Raw genomic sequence first — 14,699 nt, 5'->3', positions numbered from 1 at the left:
GCCGACCGAGCGGGGGCGAGGCCCGGGCCCCGGCGGCACCGCTGCAGGGACAGCCCCCACCGTCCCGGGCGCCGTGCTCTCAGTGGGGGTGGCCTCCATCCCGGGGACCAGTCGCGGCCACCAGCGGCTTGCCCACCCTGCCGCCCGGTGGGCCAGGGTCGAGGGCATGGAGTCCCAGCAGAGCACCCGTCAGGCCTGGGCTCTGAAAGCCACGGCGGAGCTGAGGCTAGGAGAGGCCGGCTGCCCTCCGCGCCCGCCCCGCCCGTAGGCCTGGACAGGGGCTTCCCTCGCTCCCTGAGCAGCGGGAGCTTGGGTCAGATTCCGGGCGCAAACCCTGTCAGCCGTCGCCTGGCTCAAGGGGGTTGTGGTACAGGACGTCCGACGTCTGCCCGGCAAGCGGTGCGGCCGGGAGAAGGGGCAGAGCCAGGCTGGGGGGACAGGGCCCAGGACGGAGCAGGCCCGGCCCCCAGGCTCAGAGCGGGCGGACTCCAGGGTTCTCCTGGCCCGGCGGGGACTTACGTGAGCAGCTCCTTCTTTATGTCCTTGGAGAGGAACTTCATCTTAAAGTTGGTCAGGGTAACTTCCCCGGGGTACTTCCGCTCCTCAAAACTCTCTTCCGACACTTCCTGGTCATCTGCTTCAGAAGAAGCAAAAGAATGGGCTGCTGGCTCTGACTGCAAAAAACCAGCAGGGAGACGTTTTAACCGGCTGGCGGGGGGCCGGGTGCCCGACCCGGGGCTGAGGGAGAGGGACCCTTGAGAGCAGGGTTCACAGAGGTGGTTTCTGGAGTGTCCTGCCTCCGGGACAACGGAGGAGAACAGCACCCCCGCGGGGCTAGCGTGCTCCCCGACCTCGGCCCAGGTGGAGGAGGCCAGGCCGCTGCCTCCCGTGGCCCCGGGCGTGCAGGTCACCTCCACCGACGCCCCGGGGCCACCTCCTACACACAGGAAGCCACACGAAGTGCAGCCCCTCCAGTGCCCGCTGTTCGTGGAGCAGCTACGGCAGGGAGAGCACAACGCGAGCGGGGACACGCGCCGACCAGGCACGCAGTTCCTAAGCTGCGGTTCTAGGTCGGGAGAGGATCGGCAGCCCCCAGACAGCAGGGCCCCGGGGACGGTCCCCTCCGTGGAGGGGAGCCCAGTTCCCCCGAAGGCCCAGCAGCTCAGCACCCGCAGGTGGGTCTGGAGCAGAGGCAGCTGAGCCACATGCCAGTCCAACCCCTGCCGTGGGCGTGGGCGTGTCCAGCCCCTCGGGGCCCAGACGGTGCGCTTTCCAGCTTAAGGTCATCGCAGCCCCTTTCAGGCTCTCTGGGAAGGCAAAGCACAGAGCCCAGCGGGGTGAGGGCTCTCAGGACCCACAGGAATCCTGTCAACGCCACGGGCGTCGCTCCGGCTGCCGCTGACGCTACTACTGGCCAAGGCGCAGGGGACGTAGCTCGTTCCCCTGAGCAACATGGGCTTCAGCGGGGTCTTCAGGTCAGATGGCAGCTTCCCAGAGAGGGAACGCATCCCAGAGGCCCCGGACACCGTCCTGGCAGCCGCCAGAGCTGGGGCGGGAGGTGAGGCTGAGGGCAGGGGCTCAGCCTCACACGGGATGGATCACGCAGAGCTGGAGAGTCTGAGTCAGGAGTCCAGGGCCGTGGTCGAGGGACCAGGCAGGCCTGAGGCAGGAGCATGTCTGAGCTGACCCACCCGTGCCCAGAGGGGGCTGGAGGAGCGGAAGGGTCTGGGAGTGAGCTGAGGCTCCAGGATGTGGAGCGACTGTGGGGTGGGGCTGGGGGCAGCCTTTGGTGGGCAAGGACCTCAGGGCCTCTGAGACTGATGACATGAGTTCTGGGGTGCTCAGAGGGTGTGTGAAGGGAGAGGGAGACGGACAAGGCAGCCGGGGATGCCAGCCTGAGTCAGGGGTCATGGAAAGGGCCAGGGAGGGGCCGCAGACAGCGGGAAGGGGGCTCTGACCCAGGGCAGGACCGGAACACAGTAAGAGCAGACTGTCCCGGTGGCCCCCACATAGGAGGGCCCGACCTGGCCTGACCCTGGGCTCCCACTGACCGGCGGAAAGACCACCCACACAGCCCCAGGGGCATGTCCCAGGCCAGCCCCCTCCCCTCAGGGCTGAACCTGACAGGTGCCCCTCTTCTGGGGTCTGACACCAAGTCTCCACCATATAAATGAGCCAAGTGACCCCAGCGTGGGGCCCAGTCTGCTCCTCCATGAAGCAGAGACACCTGTGAGTGGTGTAGAGGGAGCCTGGGGGACAGAGGAAGGATTGAGCTGCAGGAGCAGTGGCTCCCAGACAGGAATCCTCCCCGGGGCCTGCCCCCTGCCCTTCAAGAGTTGGTGGGGGTGCTGGCGGGGATGACGGGGAGAAAGGGGGGACCTGCAGGCCTGCCCCCAGTGTGGCCCTGGGTGCCCACTCCAGGGTGGCTACCTGGAGTCTGTGCCATTCCCACAGCTGCGCTTTGCTACTCAGGACTCACACCTCTTTGGGGAAGAGCCTTCCATCAGTTCCACTCTCAAGAGAGGGACACGATTAGGAAGGGATGTCCCCCGTCCCTAGACTGCGATTCCAGCACGGATGCCTGGCTTGTTGCGCGTCACCAGGCGGCGCTGGTCTTGGGACCCAGGCCACTGCCCAGCACGGCGGCTCCCGAGCCCTGGAGATTCCCCCTGCCTCTGTCCAAGGAGCCAGGTGGCCAGGGTGTCCTGCGGATGGCGAAGAGGGCCTGCTGCCAGAACTCAGGGTGTCCCTATCTGCACAGCAGGTTGGGGGGAGGCCACAAAACCAAGGAATTGGGAGCCATTCCCAAGTATCTCCCCTGGGATGTGAAAGAAGCCCTCTTCCTCTCCAGGCTTTCCAAGGGCCCACGGTGGTGCCGAGCGTGCACCCGTCGAGGTGAGGAGACCACCTCTCTCCCGGTTGGGACAAGACCACAGCATGGCCCAGAGGTGGGAGATCCTCCAAGAGGGCAGGCCGGGTCCTAGCTTCCTAGCGGCGGCGAGGCCCCGTGTGGCTAGGGACAGGACCCCGGAAGTTCTTCCTGGAGACGCGAGTACTTTCTACAGCAGCCCCCGGCCCCACACCCACCTCCTCGGGTTCCTCTTCACGTTGGCGACTGGGCTTGGTATAGTCCAGAGGTCGATCCCACTCATCCTGGCGGGAAGCCTGGCTGGACTGGGGCGAGGTCATGGAGCTGCTGGGGGCGCTGGTGCTGCTCTGGCGCTGGGAGGCCTCGGGCGACTTGACGCCAGGGCTGCTGCTGCTGCTGCTGCTGCTGGGGAAAGCGCTTTCTCGTTTGCGGTGTTTATGCATGCTCAAGTCCAGGGTTCCGTTTTCATCCACCTCTATGTCCGCAGCCTGCAATTGTGAGGGTGAAATCCATGCGAGTGATTTCACCCCTTCACGTGTGCCTTCCGGTACTAAATCAGCATTACAGAAGGCCCGAAACGGTCTCCCTTGGAAGGAAGCAGAGCCAAACAAGAAGAGGAGAGCTCTGAGAAGCAAGGATCTGGACTTGCCACTTCCCAAAATTCATGAGGAGGAACCTCCACCCTCTCGCGGGTCTTGCCAACCTCACAAAAGCAGACCCTTGAGAGGCAGTGACCGTGATCACACGGGACATGTGCTCGACCCACAGACTCAGGGGAACACAAGGACACGTGTGTGTGTGACCCTCAGACTCAGGGGAACATACGGGAACGTGTGTATGTGACCCTCAGACTTAGGGGAACTTACGGGAACGTGTGTGCGTGACCCTCAGACTCAGGGGAACTTACGGGAACGTGTGTATGTGACCCTCAGACTTAGGGGAACTTACGGGAACGTGTGAGCGTGACCCTCTAACAGGGACACAAGGTCACATGTGTGCACGACCCTCTGGCTCCAGGGAACAGGAGGGAAGGTGCCTGTGCACAGGCACTTGGTGCTCCACAGCACACAGCTCTCGGAGCGGAGATGATCACTATGAAGTGGACCCGGGTGTCCCTAAGCACTTTCCTGTGGGGGCATGTGGGCCTGACTGGGAATCTCCCCAGCCCGTCTCCGCCTCGGAGGGGTTCCTTGCAGGGACACACCAACCTTGCTGGGCAGGTCCTGTGGCTTCGTGCTGAGGTTCTCAGGCATTTCCCAGCAGCGCGTGGAGAGGTTCAGGATGGCTGTGGCGGCCATGTGCGCGGCCTCGGCATCGTGCGCGTAGTCAAAGCCTGCAGAAGAGGATGAAGTGCACGGGCTGTGCCTGGGGGAAGAGGCCTTTGGGAAAGGTTTGGCTGCAAAAAGGGAACAACACCAGGGGGATATGCAACTTGAATGGGAGGTGGCCAACAGACCCAGTGGCGAACCCTGGGATGGCTGGGAGTACGCGGGCACAGCCACGGGGGCGGGCGTGGGGGGCCGTCCACCGCGTCCCAGGTGCCCACGGCACACGCCTACCCACCCTCTAGGAGGGCATTCGGGGGGCCATTTCCGGCTCTTCTAAAATTTGGGCAGAGAGATCAAAACCCTGCAAAGACGTGCCAGTGTCTCTGACGTACCAATAAATGCAAACTGGCTACGGGGACGTCCGGGCGGCTCAGCGGTTTAGCGCCGCCTTCAGCCCAGGGCGTGATCCTGGAGTCCCGGGATCGAGTCCCGCAGCGGGCTCCCTGCATGGAGCCTGCTTCTCCCTCTGCCTGTGTCTATGTCTCTGCCTCTCTCTCTGTGTCTCTCATGAATAAATAAAAAATATATTTAAAAAAAAAACTGGCTACGGGGCACGCTTACTGGGAGTAAAGAATTCTGTAAACAGGAATGGACAGAATGTCATTCAAGCAGGAAAATTTTTGCCACAACATCTTGGTGTCGCCATAATCCCACTTCAGTGTGGTGCTGTTATTATTCACACAAACATGACCAAGAGGGCATAAAATGCTATCTTTTCTGGTACTTCTATTGTGGTCATGAAGTAACTCTCAGGGATGACATTCCTGATATCACGGTCCCACCAGGAAATCCAGATCTACAAAGGCTCCTTCTGAGTGCTACGTGGTGCCCGTGCGTAAGGACACCCAAGCGAGCGGGACAGATGTCCACGCCGTAGCTGGCAGCTGCATCACCCGGCGTTCCTATTATTAACAGACAGGAACTCCCCACTGCCGTTTCAGGGCCAAACACCCACTGGGAGATGCCCGTTCCAACCTCATGTGCACAGTGGGGTGCTTTTCCATTTCATATGTGTTCCCAGGCTAACGGGCTTGCAACCCACAGACGGGTACATTAGTGACCAAAAAAGACAGGAAGGGTTATTCTCAAAATTTGTAGGAATGCATTTTGTTAGTACAAGCACCCAGAAAACTTGTGGTTACTATCGCAACACTCTGTAGCCAGCAATGCGGTCCCCTTGCCGGAGGGCAAATAGCTCCTGTCGGGGCACCCAGGCTGAGCATCGTGGCTGCCCAAGCCTCCGCAGGGCAGACCACATCGAGGGAGGTATTCCTAAGCCTTTGGACATGCACACCGTAAAGGACTTAGGTTTTGTTTCACAGACACATCAGACTTGATGGGGAGCATGACGGCAGTGACACGGGCAAGACACAAACTCCGGGAAAGCCACCACAGTAGACACTGGCACGGCCAGGTGCCCCCAGGGGAGAGATAACCTGCACACTGTTGGCGAGGGGGTCCCTCCTCCCCGTCTCTCAGACCCTATACCTTTCAGGAGTGAAGCTCCCCAACTTACATTTAAAGGCTTTAGGTGAGGTTTCGCTGGTCTGAATCTTTGGGGCAAGCATGCGTTTGCCAAAAACCTGAGCATCAAAACTTGCGTAGTCAAAGGTGACCTTGGAGAACTTCTCCAGCTCCTTGGCCAGGTTGGCCCTGGGTGTGGCAGGGGCCACACTAGGCCGGTAGCTTCCATACGGAGGAACCTCAAGCTGCTTCACGAAGCACATAGGCCTGAGGTAGAGGACACAGGTGCAGAACCATGAGGACAGGGCCCGGGGACCCACGGCCCATCCCACAGCCTGGGCAGAAACCCCTCGGAGCCCCACATGCACAGAGACCCTCCCCCAGGACCCACCACTGAAGGGTAGCTGGGGCCTGATCCACAGGAGGAAGAGCTGCTGCAGGGAGGGAGCAACGGGAGCGCTGAGGACAAGATGGCCTGTGTCCTTGCAGACAGCACTAGCCAGAGGACGGAGGGCCTGAGACTCTGCCCCAGAGCTTAGGAGAGCAGGTCCCAACACCTCCGCTACTAGTAGAATGAGCCCTTGGCGGGCAACCCTGCAGGAGCGTCTCTGGGACAGGGGCCAGCCGCCCCAGACAGCACTCTCCTGATGGAATGACACAACTCCCCAGGGGGGAGGGAGGTGGGGCATCCAGAGAGGACACGGGTGTGCTTCTGAGAACCAGGTTCCGGGAGGACCCGACTCAGCTCTTCCCTGGCCAGGGGTTCAGCCCTCTGCTCTTCTCGGCTTGAGGTCAATTGAGAGGAGCCCTGGAGGGGCCGAAACGGTTGAAGGCACTACAGGCATTCAGTTCGCTGTCGCGGAATCCCTTAGAAGAGCTCCATGTTTTAAATGCACAAGAGGGTAGCGGAAGGACAGCAGCCCAGGCAGCACAGGAGCCAGGGCAGGAAGACCAGCCAGGTGGGGAATGGCCGCCGCACAAGGTGTGCTGGTCAGCTCAGAGAGAAGGGGAAAAGAGAGGCTGGGAGGCCCCTCTGCACCCCAGCTCTGCTTGCTCTTGACTCTGAGCCCAGCAATGACTGAAATCTAAAAAGAATGGGTCCCTGGAATTAAGAAGGGGTCGGCAGTGAGGTCTCCAAGGTGCTGAGTGCTATAAGATCTCGCGTGTGGCCCCAAAACAGGAGCCCGGTGACAGAAAGACCCTGCAACCATGAGGAGATCAGCTCTGAGCCTGGATCTTGGAGAAGCAGATCCCCCCAAACATGGGCACATGCTCCTTCCCCAAGGAGGCCTGGAGGGCCTAGCAGCATTGGAAGACGTTTCTGGAGAGTGCTTGGTTCCCAGGGGAGAAAAGGACCCTAAGCTTAACATGGGAACCATGTTCGGTTGGCTTCCTCGGCCAGGGCTCCGTCCCGCAGCACAGACTTAGTGCCTGTGACGCCAGCAGAAGTGCACCAAGGTTCTCCCCACACCCCAGCGTGTGACGCCCGGAAACATGAGCTCGCTGGGCCTCACCCTGCCTGCGGGTTTGACATTTTACCAGTGACTTCTATCCAGGCAAGAAGAAAACTAGAGGAGCAGTTAACTGGCAGGAAGCTGGGAGAACAGTTATAGGGCAGGAAGAGCAACCTCCAGCCATCCTAAGAGCCAGCAGGTGGGGAGAAGCCAAGTGGACGTGAGGCTGAAGACACCCGTTGGACGGGAGTGCAGAGGGGTGAGGTCCCAGCCCCAGGCCTGCCCAGAGACCCCTCGCGTGGCACCGCAGAGCAGGGCCGGGTGAGCGGGCAAGTTCCTCTGGTTGGGCCTCGGCGGGCACACTCCAGGGAAGGGGCGCGGGCTTGGGTGAGCCCTGAAAGGAGGTGGGCCTCTCTCCAGCCCAGGACCCACGCCACTGCCCAGCACTAGGCCTCTGCAGGGAGCAAGGGTCCCGGGCTCCCGCATTCCCCCGCGGGAGGCAGACGTGGAACTGCGGACGGGGAAGATGGTATGAACCCTAGTCCCTCAGAGAAACAGGAAGCAGAGGGTCCACTGAGCGGGGACGATGGGTGGGAATCACCCCACTGGTCAAGACGAAAACTCTGAAGCCGGGCTGGCCCCAGGCGAGTTCTGAGGTCTGGCCTCAGTTGTGGCACCCGCTTCACAGGTCATACGGGTGGTGGCAGTGCCAAGCAGATGTGTGCTGGACGGCCGTTCAGAAGCCCTTCTGCTGCTGACACACGGCTACACACGACGCGTGCACCGGCACCTAAGCACACGCGTGCCTCCTGCTGCCTCGGGACCGCTGGGGCCACAAGCAGGCAACGCTCTGAGGGGCACCACACGTACCCACTCTTCTCCCCTGGTTTAGGGCCCCTTCTTGGGGTGAGGTGTAGGCAAGGACGGCTGGGAAGGAGCCGCTGCTGGTGCTTTTGGGCAGCAGCAGCCCTCAGCACCTCTCAGACAAATCTCTGAGCAATCCCAAAGGGTGGGGCCAGATGCCTTTGGGGAGGACAAGGCAGGGGCAGCCTGTGGGTGTCTGCAGCCCGGCCAGAGCGCTGGTGACAGCAGCACACATCAGACTCTGTCCTGCATGCCCAAAAACGACCTCCCGGCTCTGCCCCTGGGAGGCCCCCACTCAGGACACGAGCACACGCATGCACAAACACTCACACACCCGCGTGCACACGCAGCCCCAGAGGCATTTGGGGAGGCGGGCCCCTTTGGTTCTCTGGCTCCTTTCGCTCACCTGAGGATCCGATCTGAATTGGAGCTATTCTTGGAAGGATCTCCCGTTTGCGGCTGTTGCTTCTCATGAGATTTGGCTAATTTTTCAGCAGCAGCAATGGGACACCCAGACAAACTAGAGAGAAGGCAAAGAGGACAGCTAAGCAGTGCCCCCAGACAATAATTGCAGTCCAGGCCGGGAACCCCGCAGACCCCGGCTCTCTCGCTCGCCTCCAGCCCGAGAGTAGCAGCGGCCCCATCCGTTTCTGTCTGGGGAAACTCTAAGCAATGACACAAAGCCGAAGTGTATCCTCAGTGCCCTCCCGGCCCTGGGCAAAGGCACGTCCGCTGGGCAGGTCTGGGCCACGGCCCGCCCCTCCCGGCCGACCAGGCTACACTCGGGACCTGTCTCTAGCTCATGCTCCGTCAGCCGACTTGGGGAAGCCCGGGGTCCCACAGGCCACACAACCTGGGTGCTGACGCTGGGCATGTGGCCTCTACCAGGGCACGCGGAGGCCCAGGCCCTGCCCAGGAAGCACCCCCCCTAAGACATCCCAGGAGCACCTCCGTCTGTCAGGATTAAGCTGCCTGGCTGCCGGGGAGGTGACCAGTCACAGGGTCAGGAGTCTCGGGAGTTTGGCCTCTTCTCAATGAAGTGACCTCAGCAGCCCTAGCAGCCTTGGCGAGGCCACATTCCTTCACTGCCACACTCCCCGAGGTGCTTGGGGCAAGCGTGGAAATACAGTCGCCTCTTGCTGCGGAAGACGGCAGGCCGCTAAACGGTGGGTGCACCCTGACAGTGTCGCTTCTACCTGGACCATGGCCCCCCGCAGGACCGCCCAGACCTTGGTCCTGGCCAGCAGAGGCCCAGCGTGGGCAAGAGCCAGCGCAGACGCTTCCCAACACCGGCAGGATGCTCAGCCTCCCCCCGGCGTTCCCGTGGGCAGTAGGCCTCTCTGAAGGGCACATACCCATCCTTCGGGCCACCCCCTGGTCTCTCGGGACCCCCACCACAGTGACCACATCTGGGCACCGTCCTGACCCCCACCAGGAGGCCTTGACCTGGCACCAGGCCCCGCCCACCACAGCCCCCGCCACCCCGGCTCCGCCCAAGGGTACCTTCTGTGCGTGTTGCGGTTGCTGTTCACGTGGCCTTGGCCCGTACAGCCCGGAGTAGGGCACTTCAGCACGTTCTCGTGCATGGCCAAGACTGGAAGAGAACCAGCGGGACGGTGACGGTGAGCACAGCCGCAGGCCTCAGCCCCGCCAAGTCACGTCCCCCCACCGCAGCCCTGCCTCCCGGGCAGAAGCCAACTTAGCTTAAACCCCTCGGCTTGCCCCGGGATTCGCCCTTTGAAGTTGGTGCTGCAATTACTGCCTCCAGCCCAGAAGTGAGGACAGGTCTCCTCGCGGCCTTGAGGGCTCCGATGGCTGGTCTCCCCAGCCTGCCGACCCCGACCTCCCCCTCTGTGAGCCTGTGTGTGTGGCAGGCCTCCTGGGTCCCGACGTGGGCTGCTGTCTCAGGGTGCGTAACTGGACACACACCATGTCCCCCGCCTGGTAGGCCTCAAGCTTGGGCATCTGGACTGTGCCAGTGCAAGGGGACAGGACCCTGAGTGACCACGTGTCCGCGTGAACATCCGCCGAGCCCAGGGACAGCTGCGCTGTGCACAGCTACTCACTCTCGGGGGGGATCCTGTCCTTGTGGGGGCACCCAGACAGGCTGCGGTGGTGAGGGTACAGCCCCGTAACGTGGCCGGTGCCGTCACAGCCTGGCGTTGGACACTTGATCTCACGCTTCTCGGCTCTTGAGGGATCTAAATACACAAGATGCATCGCTTAGAGAGGAGCCAAGGGCCGCACGGCGGGGGCCGAGGGGGGAGATCGGGACAGCCGTGATCCTCCGCTCCAGGCGTCCGGAGAGGAGATGGCCAGACCGCCCAAGAGCCCGAGGGGGCCTGGGGGCTGGATAGTTCTGGGCAGCGGTCCTCATGGAAGCCGAGGCTGTCCAAAGTGTCCCCCTGGCAGGATGTGCAGCATTTTAAAGAAGACGCCCTGGGGGGCAGCCGGCACCCGCGCACCCCACTCCCGCGGAGATTGTGTGAGTCTCACTGGCTCCGTCGGGGGGGACCGTGCCTCCGAGAGCCCCCATGCCTTGAGGTCCAGCCTCTGCATAGAGAGGTGAGAGATGTGACACGTTCCTTGCCGGGACGTGTCCTTTGGATTTGACAAAACAAGGACAAAAACGGATGCTAACTTGCCCGAAGCCGCACGACTATGAAAAGCACGGGCAGGAATGTAAACTCAAATGTCAGCTGCTGATCTCATGTAGCTTCTGTGGGCCAGGAGGGCCACTGAGTGTGGGTGACGATCCCCAAAGCATGGCCGATGTCCCACAGAAAGTCCTAGATGGGGTCATGGCCTCTGGGAGAGTGTGGAGGCCCCGGCCACACTCTGCACTCCCACCCCAGGTAAGCCCCTAGGGACTCCAAGGGCAGGACGCTGGCTCCGCCTCTCCAAGTTCAAAGGGGTAGGAAGCTGGACTTTGGCCATCGTGAGCCCCCCCTTCCTGAGCGCCCGCCGCCCGCCGCACATGGGCTCTCCCCGGGGCTCACACCGGCTCAGCGCCCCAGTGTCAGCCCAGCCTCTCCCACTGCCTCACCCCGAGGCTCTGTCCCCTGGGTCCATGCCCTCGACTCTGTCCCTGGAGGCAGGATACCCTGCATCTGGGCCCCCCAATGTCCATTTCCACGGGTCTGAGTCCTCCAGCCGTGCGCTCAACAGTCTCCCACCACCGTCTGCCCTGATCTGGGAGCCCCAGAGTGACACCCCACAGAGGCCCCAACACCTGTCCATAGATTTGTGTCACCTTTGCCTGGTCTGCTTGCGTCCACGTCCCCTCAAGACCTTGCTGGTCTGAATCTGAGCTCTCAGGCCGCTGTCCCCCACGTGTGTGCCCTTAGTCGCTATCCTCCGGGTTGAAACAATGTCCTCATCTGTGTCCCCTCGGCTGTGTCCCTCGGTATCTGCCCCAAGCCTGACTCATGTGAGTATTCACAGAAAATCTGTGCCCTGCGTCCCTACCTACCTACCACCTGGGCTTCCCCAGAGCTCACCGGGGCTCCCCATGCCCCAGGTGCGTCTCTCCACGACCAAGGCAGGCTCCCAGGCTGTGGCCGAGCTGCTGGAGCCTGCTCACCGTAGCCTCAGGGCCTCCTCCTCCCACCCGGAGCTCTGTGCCTCTCTCTAGACCACCCTATGGGGACAGCGTCAGTCCTTCTCCTCGGTATCAACAACCAGCCTGTGATTATGTGTCTGTCCTTTTCTGCACCTGTTGCCCCCCCCCCCCAGCCTGTGAGGGCCTCTGGCCCGCCTCTCCCGCAGCCTGCATCTCCATACCTGGGGGGCGGGGGGCACTACCCGATGCGGGGAGGAGGGGCAGGTGCGCAGGGAGGATGCGGGGAGGAGGGCCCGTGCGCAGGGCCAGGCCACCAGCCCTACCTTTGCTGCAATAGTTCTTCCGTGAGGCATCCAGGGGCCTGGCCGCCTTCCCTGGTTCTCCAGGGCCCAGCTGGCCCTGCTCGGTGGGTGGGCAGCCCGGCTCACAGACGGCTTGCACCTGCTCGGCCTTCAGGGCGATGGCCTGCTCTAGGAGACCCAGGTTCCCCCGCGTCATCATGTCATACATCTCCGACTCGTCCGTGACCGCAGACTTCTGGGAGTGTGAGTCTTCGTCCTTGCCGTCGTCAGAACGCACCTCTACTATGACGGAGTACTCGGGCTTGGGGCTGGGAGACGCTGGGTGCCGGAGTTCAGGGGCCTTCTGGGTGGGGGCATGGGGGGCATCCTCCTGGCAGATGACGTCAGGAGCAGGGACCTCCTCCTCCTCCTCCTCTTCCTCCTCCTCTTCCTCCTCCTCCTCTTCATCCTCCTCCTCCTCCTCTTCCTCCTCCTCCTCCTCTTCCTCCTCTTCCTCCTCCTCCTCCTCCTCCTCCTCCTCCTCCTCTTCTTCTTCCTCCTCATTACCCAGGGTGACTTTCATCTTGCTGGACTCCTCCCTGGCCACACCCTCCACAGACTGGGGACCCGGCTCCTGGGAGCACTCCCTGCTGACTTCCACGACGTCCTCTGTGTCGTCTGGACGGATGAACACGTCCTTCTCCCCCTCGTCACTGGTGGCCTCTTCCTCAGCCTCTTCCTGAAGCAGGTGCACCACAGCGGGGCCGGGCTTGGCCACCTGGCCCAGGTCCTCCCCAACGAGGGTCTCTACGGCGATCTGGCCCAAGTTTAGGAGAGAAGTGGCAATGATCTCCTGGTAGCTGCTGTAGCTGCCCTTGGCGGGGCCCGCGGAGCTGCCGATGGGCTTGGATGCAAAGTGGGACTTGACAGGGCTCCTTCCTGCACAAAATCAAAAACATGTGGGAGCGGCGCAGGGGGGCCACACCCCGCACAGCCTGAGGACACGCAAGCCCCGGAAGTGGACCGTGGCCGGTGGTGCCCGTGCCCTGCCTGGACATGGGCGCACCGTGAGCTCATTTTAGGAGAGAGCAGGACTAGTCGCTTCTGGTTTTGTAGCTGGGAAATACTCTGCTATTTTTTGTCAGCATCTTACCCTTATGTCTACTTTCTCAAATCACAAAATGGAACTTAAAGAATACGACAGATTTTTAAGACTGTTTCGCAAATACAAAGGGGGTTTAAAAACACGAATTTGTGTTTTTAAAAGACACACATGTAGAGCTCTTAACTGCCATGACTACGGCGTTGCGGGTGCTGAGGACCCACAGGCCCTGTGGGATGGGGGACAAGGACGGCCAGGGGGTGGGAGCCAGCCCTGCCGGCCGCCCATTCCAGGAGAGGGCCAGCCAGGGCCGCACCCCGAACCCCAAACTGCCTCCTCTGGAGGAAAGCAGGCAAGCTGGTCCTTTCTACCTAGAGCCCGAGGGACCGCGCAGCCCTTCGAGCACCACCTCCCCAGGAGGGAGCCCAGTGTCAGGACTCTCCCTGAGGATTGGCTCCACCATAGAAGGCACCCCTGGCTTGGACACGGCACATGGGGTCGGGCCTCGGTCTCAGCACCACCCCCAGGGCTCCACGATCTGCCAGGCTTGGGGACATGCACGCTTCCCTCTGCCAACGTCTGGGTGCCCCACAGGGAAGCCGGGGTCCCAGGCACCCTGCAGCCCCATCCTGCCCCAGCTCCCCCAGGGCCTGCTGAGGCCCGGCCCCGCGCACATGCATAGCCCTCGGCCGTCTGTCCGTCTGTCCGGCGTCTCTGTGCGCACAGTGAGGGGCCCCAGGCCCTCAGGCGCCCCGCTCCGGCCCCTCTCCAGGAAGCACCGCCGAGCATCAGGACAAGCCCTCGCTTGTTCTCGGGAAGGGCTTCCTCGAGGCCCTTTCACTGACTGGGGCGGCCCTCCCGCTCACAGGCTGCAATTCTCCAGGGCCGCACTAAGCACCCTTTATTTCGGGGGAGAAAGAGCCACAAAGCACCTTCAGCTGGCTCAGGACGATGAATCTCCTCCTGTCCTGACATTTCAGCCTCGTCCTCCTCCAGAGTTCCTTCCGATTCATCTGAAACAGAGGCGTCCTTCACCTCGGCATCCTCGCTGCCGTCGGTGTCCACGCTGTAGCCCTCGTCCAGAGCCAGCTTCAGGGGGTGGGACTTCCGCTTGGACACCAGGTGCTCGGCCTGGGCACCCTCCAGCTTCCTCTTCTTGGCCAGAGGGCAGCTCTGCAAACTGGGAGGAAGGGGGCCAGGGCCACCCTGTCAACACCCCCTGGGGGCCTCCGCCCACTCTTCACCCTCTGCAGCCAGTACCCGGTTCTGAAAGTTTGCCTGTACACCCACCACCATCCCTGCACTAGATGCCCCAAGCTCACATGGGGCAGGTCGAGGTGGTGACAATTTTACATGAATTGTCCATATTAAAAACTTGCGATGTGCTTTAAATTGCATTTCCTTCCTCTCTCGTAAGACCCAACCTCAGTGGCCCTGTCCACACGCTCCCCCGTCGGGAAGAGGATGGGACTGGCCCTGGGTCAGCCGCAGCCTGCGGCCTCCGCCAAGCAGGTCATCAGTGTGCCCCGGCCCTCCCTCCTGCACCTCCAGGCCCTGCACACCCTCACACACCTGCACTCAAGCTGGCCGCCCCCCGCCCAGGATGACAGCAGTGACAGCCAGGTGGCAGCTCATCTGGGTCACCTCAACGTGTGGCAGGTCTGCTCTAAGCTCTCCCCACGGACTCATCCAGCCTTCAAGCCCCCAATAGAGAGACCGCGGCATGACACGCCAGGGCCATGTTAGCTTCAGCAGCCACAGGCAGAGATGGAAGG

At 62.1% G+C, this 14,699-nt stretch overlaps 1 protein-coding gene across 5 annotated transcripts in view; it reads right to left on the bottom strand.

The window, feature by feature from the left end:
* The window catches only part of MYT1 (myelin transcription factor 1), a 62,048-nt gene that overhangs the window by 15,115 nt on the left and 32,234 nt on the right, over positions 1-14,699 (bottom strand). For 4 of the 5 annotated variants that reach the window (XM_077874039.1, XM_077874043.1, XM_077874040.1 and 1 more), the window contains exons 6-14: positions 13,857-14,104; positions 11,865-12,761; positions 10,046-10,180; positions 9,483-9,573; positions 8,391-8,499; positions 5,714-5,933; positions 4,078-4,265; positions 3,088-3,357; positions 520-674 (exon numbers count right to left, since the gene is read on the bottom strand). In XM_077874039.1, the coding sequence (XP_077730165.1) occupies positions 520-674; positions 3,088-3,357; positions 4,078-4,265; positions 5,714-5,933; positions 8,391-8,499; positions 9,483-9,573; positions 10,046-10,180; positions 11,865-12,761; positions 13,857-14,104 (2,313 nt within the window). The remainder of the gene's footprint in view (positions 1-519; positions 675-3,087; positions 3,358-4,077; positions 4,266-5,713; positions 5,934-8,390; positions 8,500-9,482; positions 9,574-10,045; positions 10,181-11,864; positions 12,762-13,856; positions 14,105-14,699) is intronic. The other variant, XM_077874042.1, reaches the window with a different exon arrangement.

Source organism: Canis aureus, chromosome 26 (assembly GCF_053574225.1).
Source record: "Canis aureus isolate CA01 chromosome 26, VMU_Caureus_v.1.0, whole genome shotgun sequence".
Classification (NCBI taxonomy): Eukaryota; Metazoa; Chordata; class Mammalia; order Carnivora; family Canidae; genus Canis; species Canis aureus.
The sequence above is the reverse complement of the archived record's forward strand: the minus strand, read 5'-3'. Positions and strand labels throughout refer to the sequence as shown.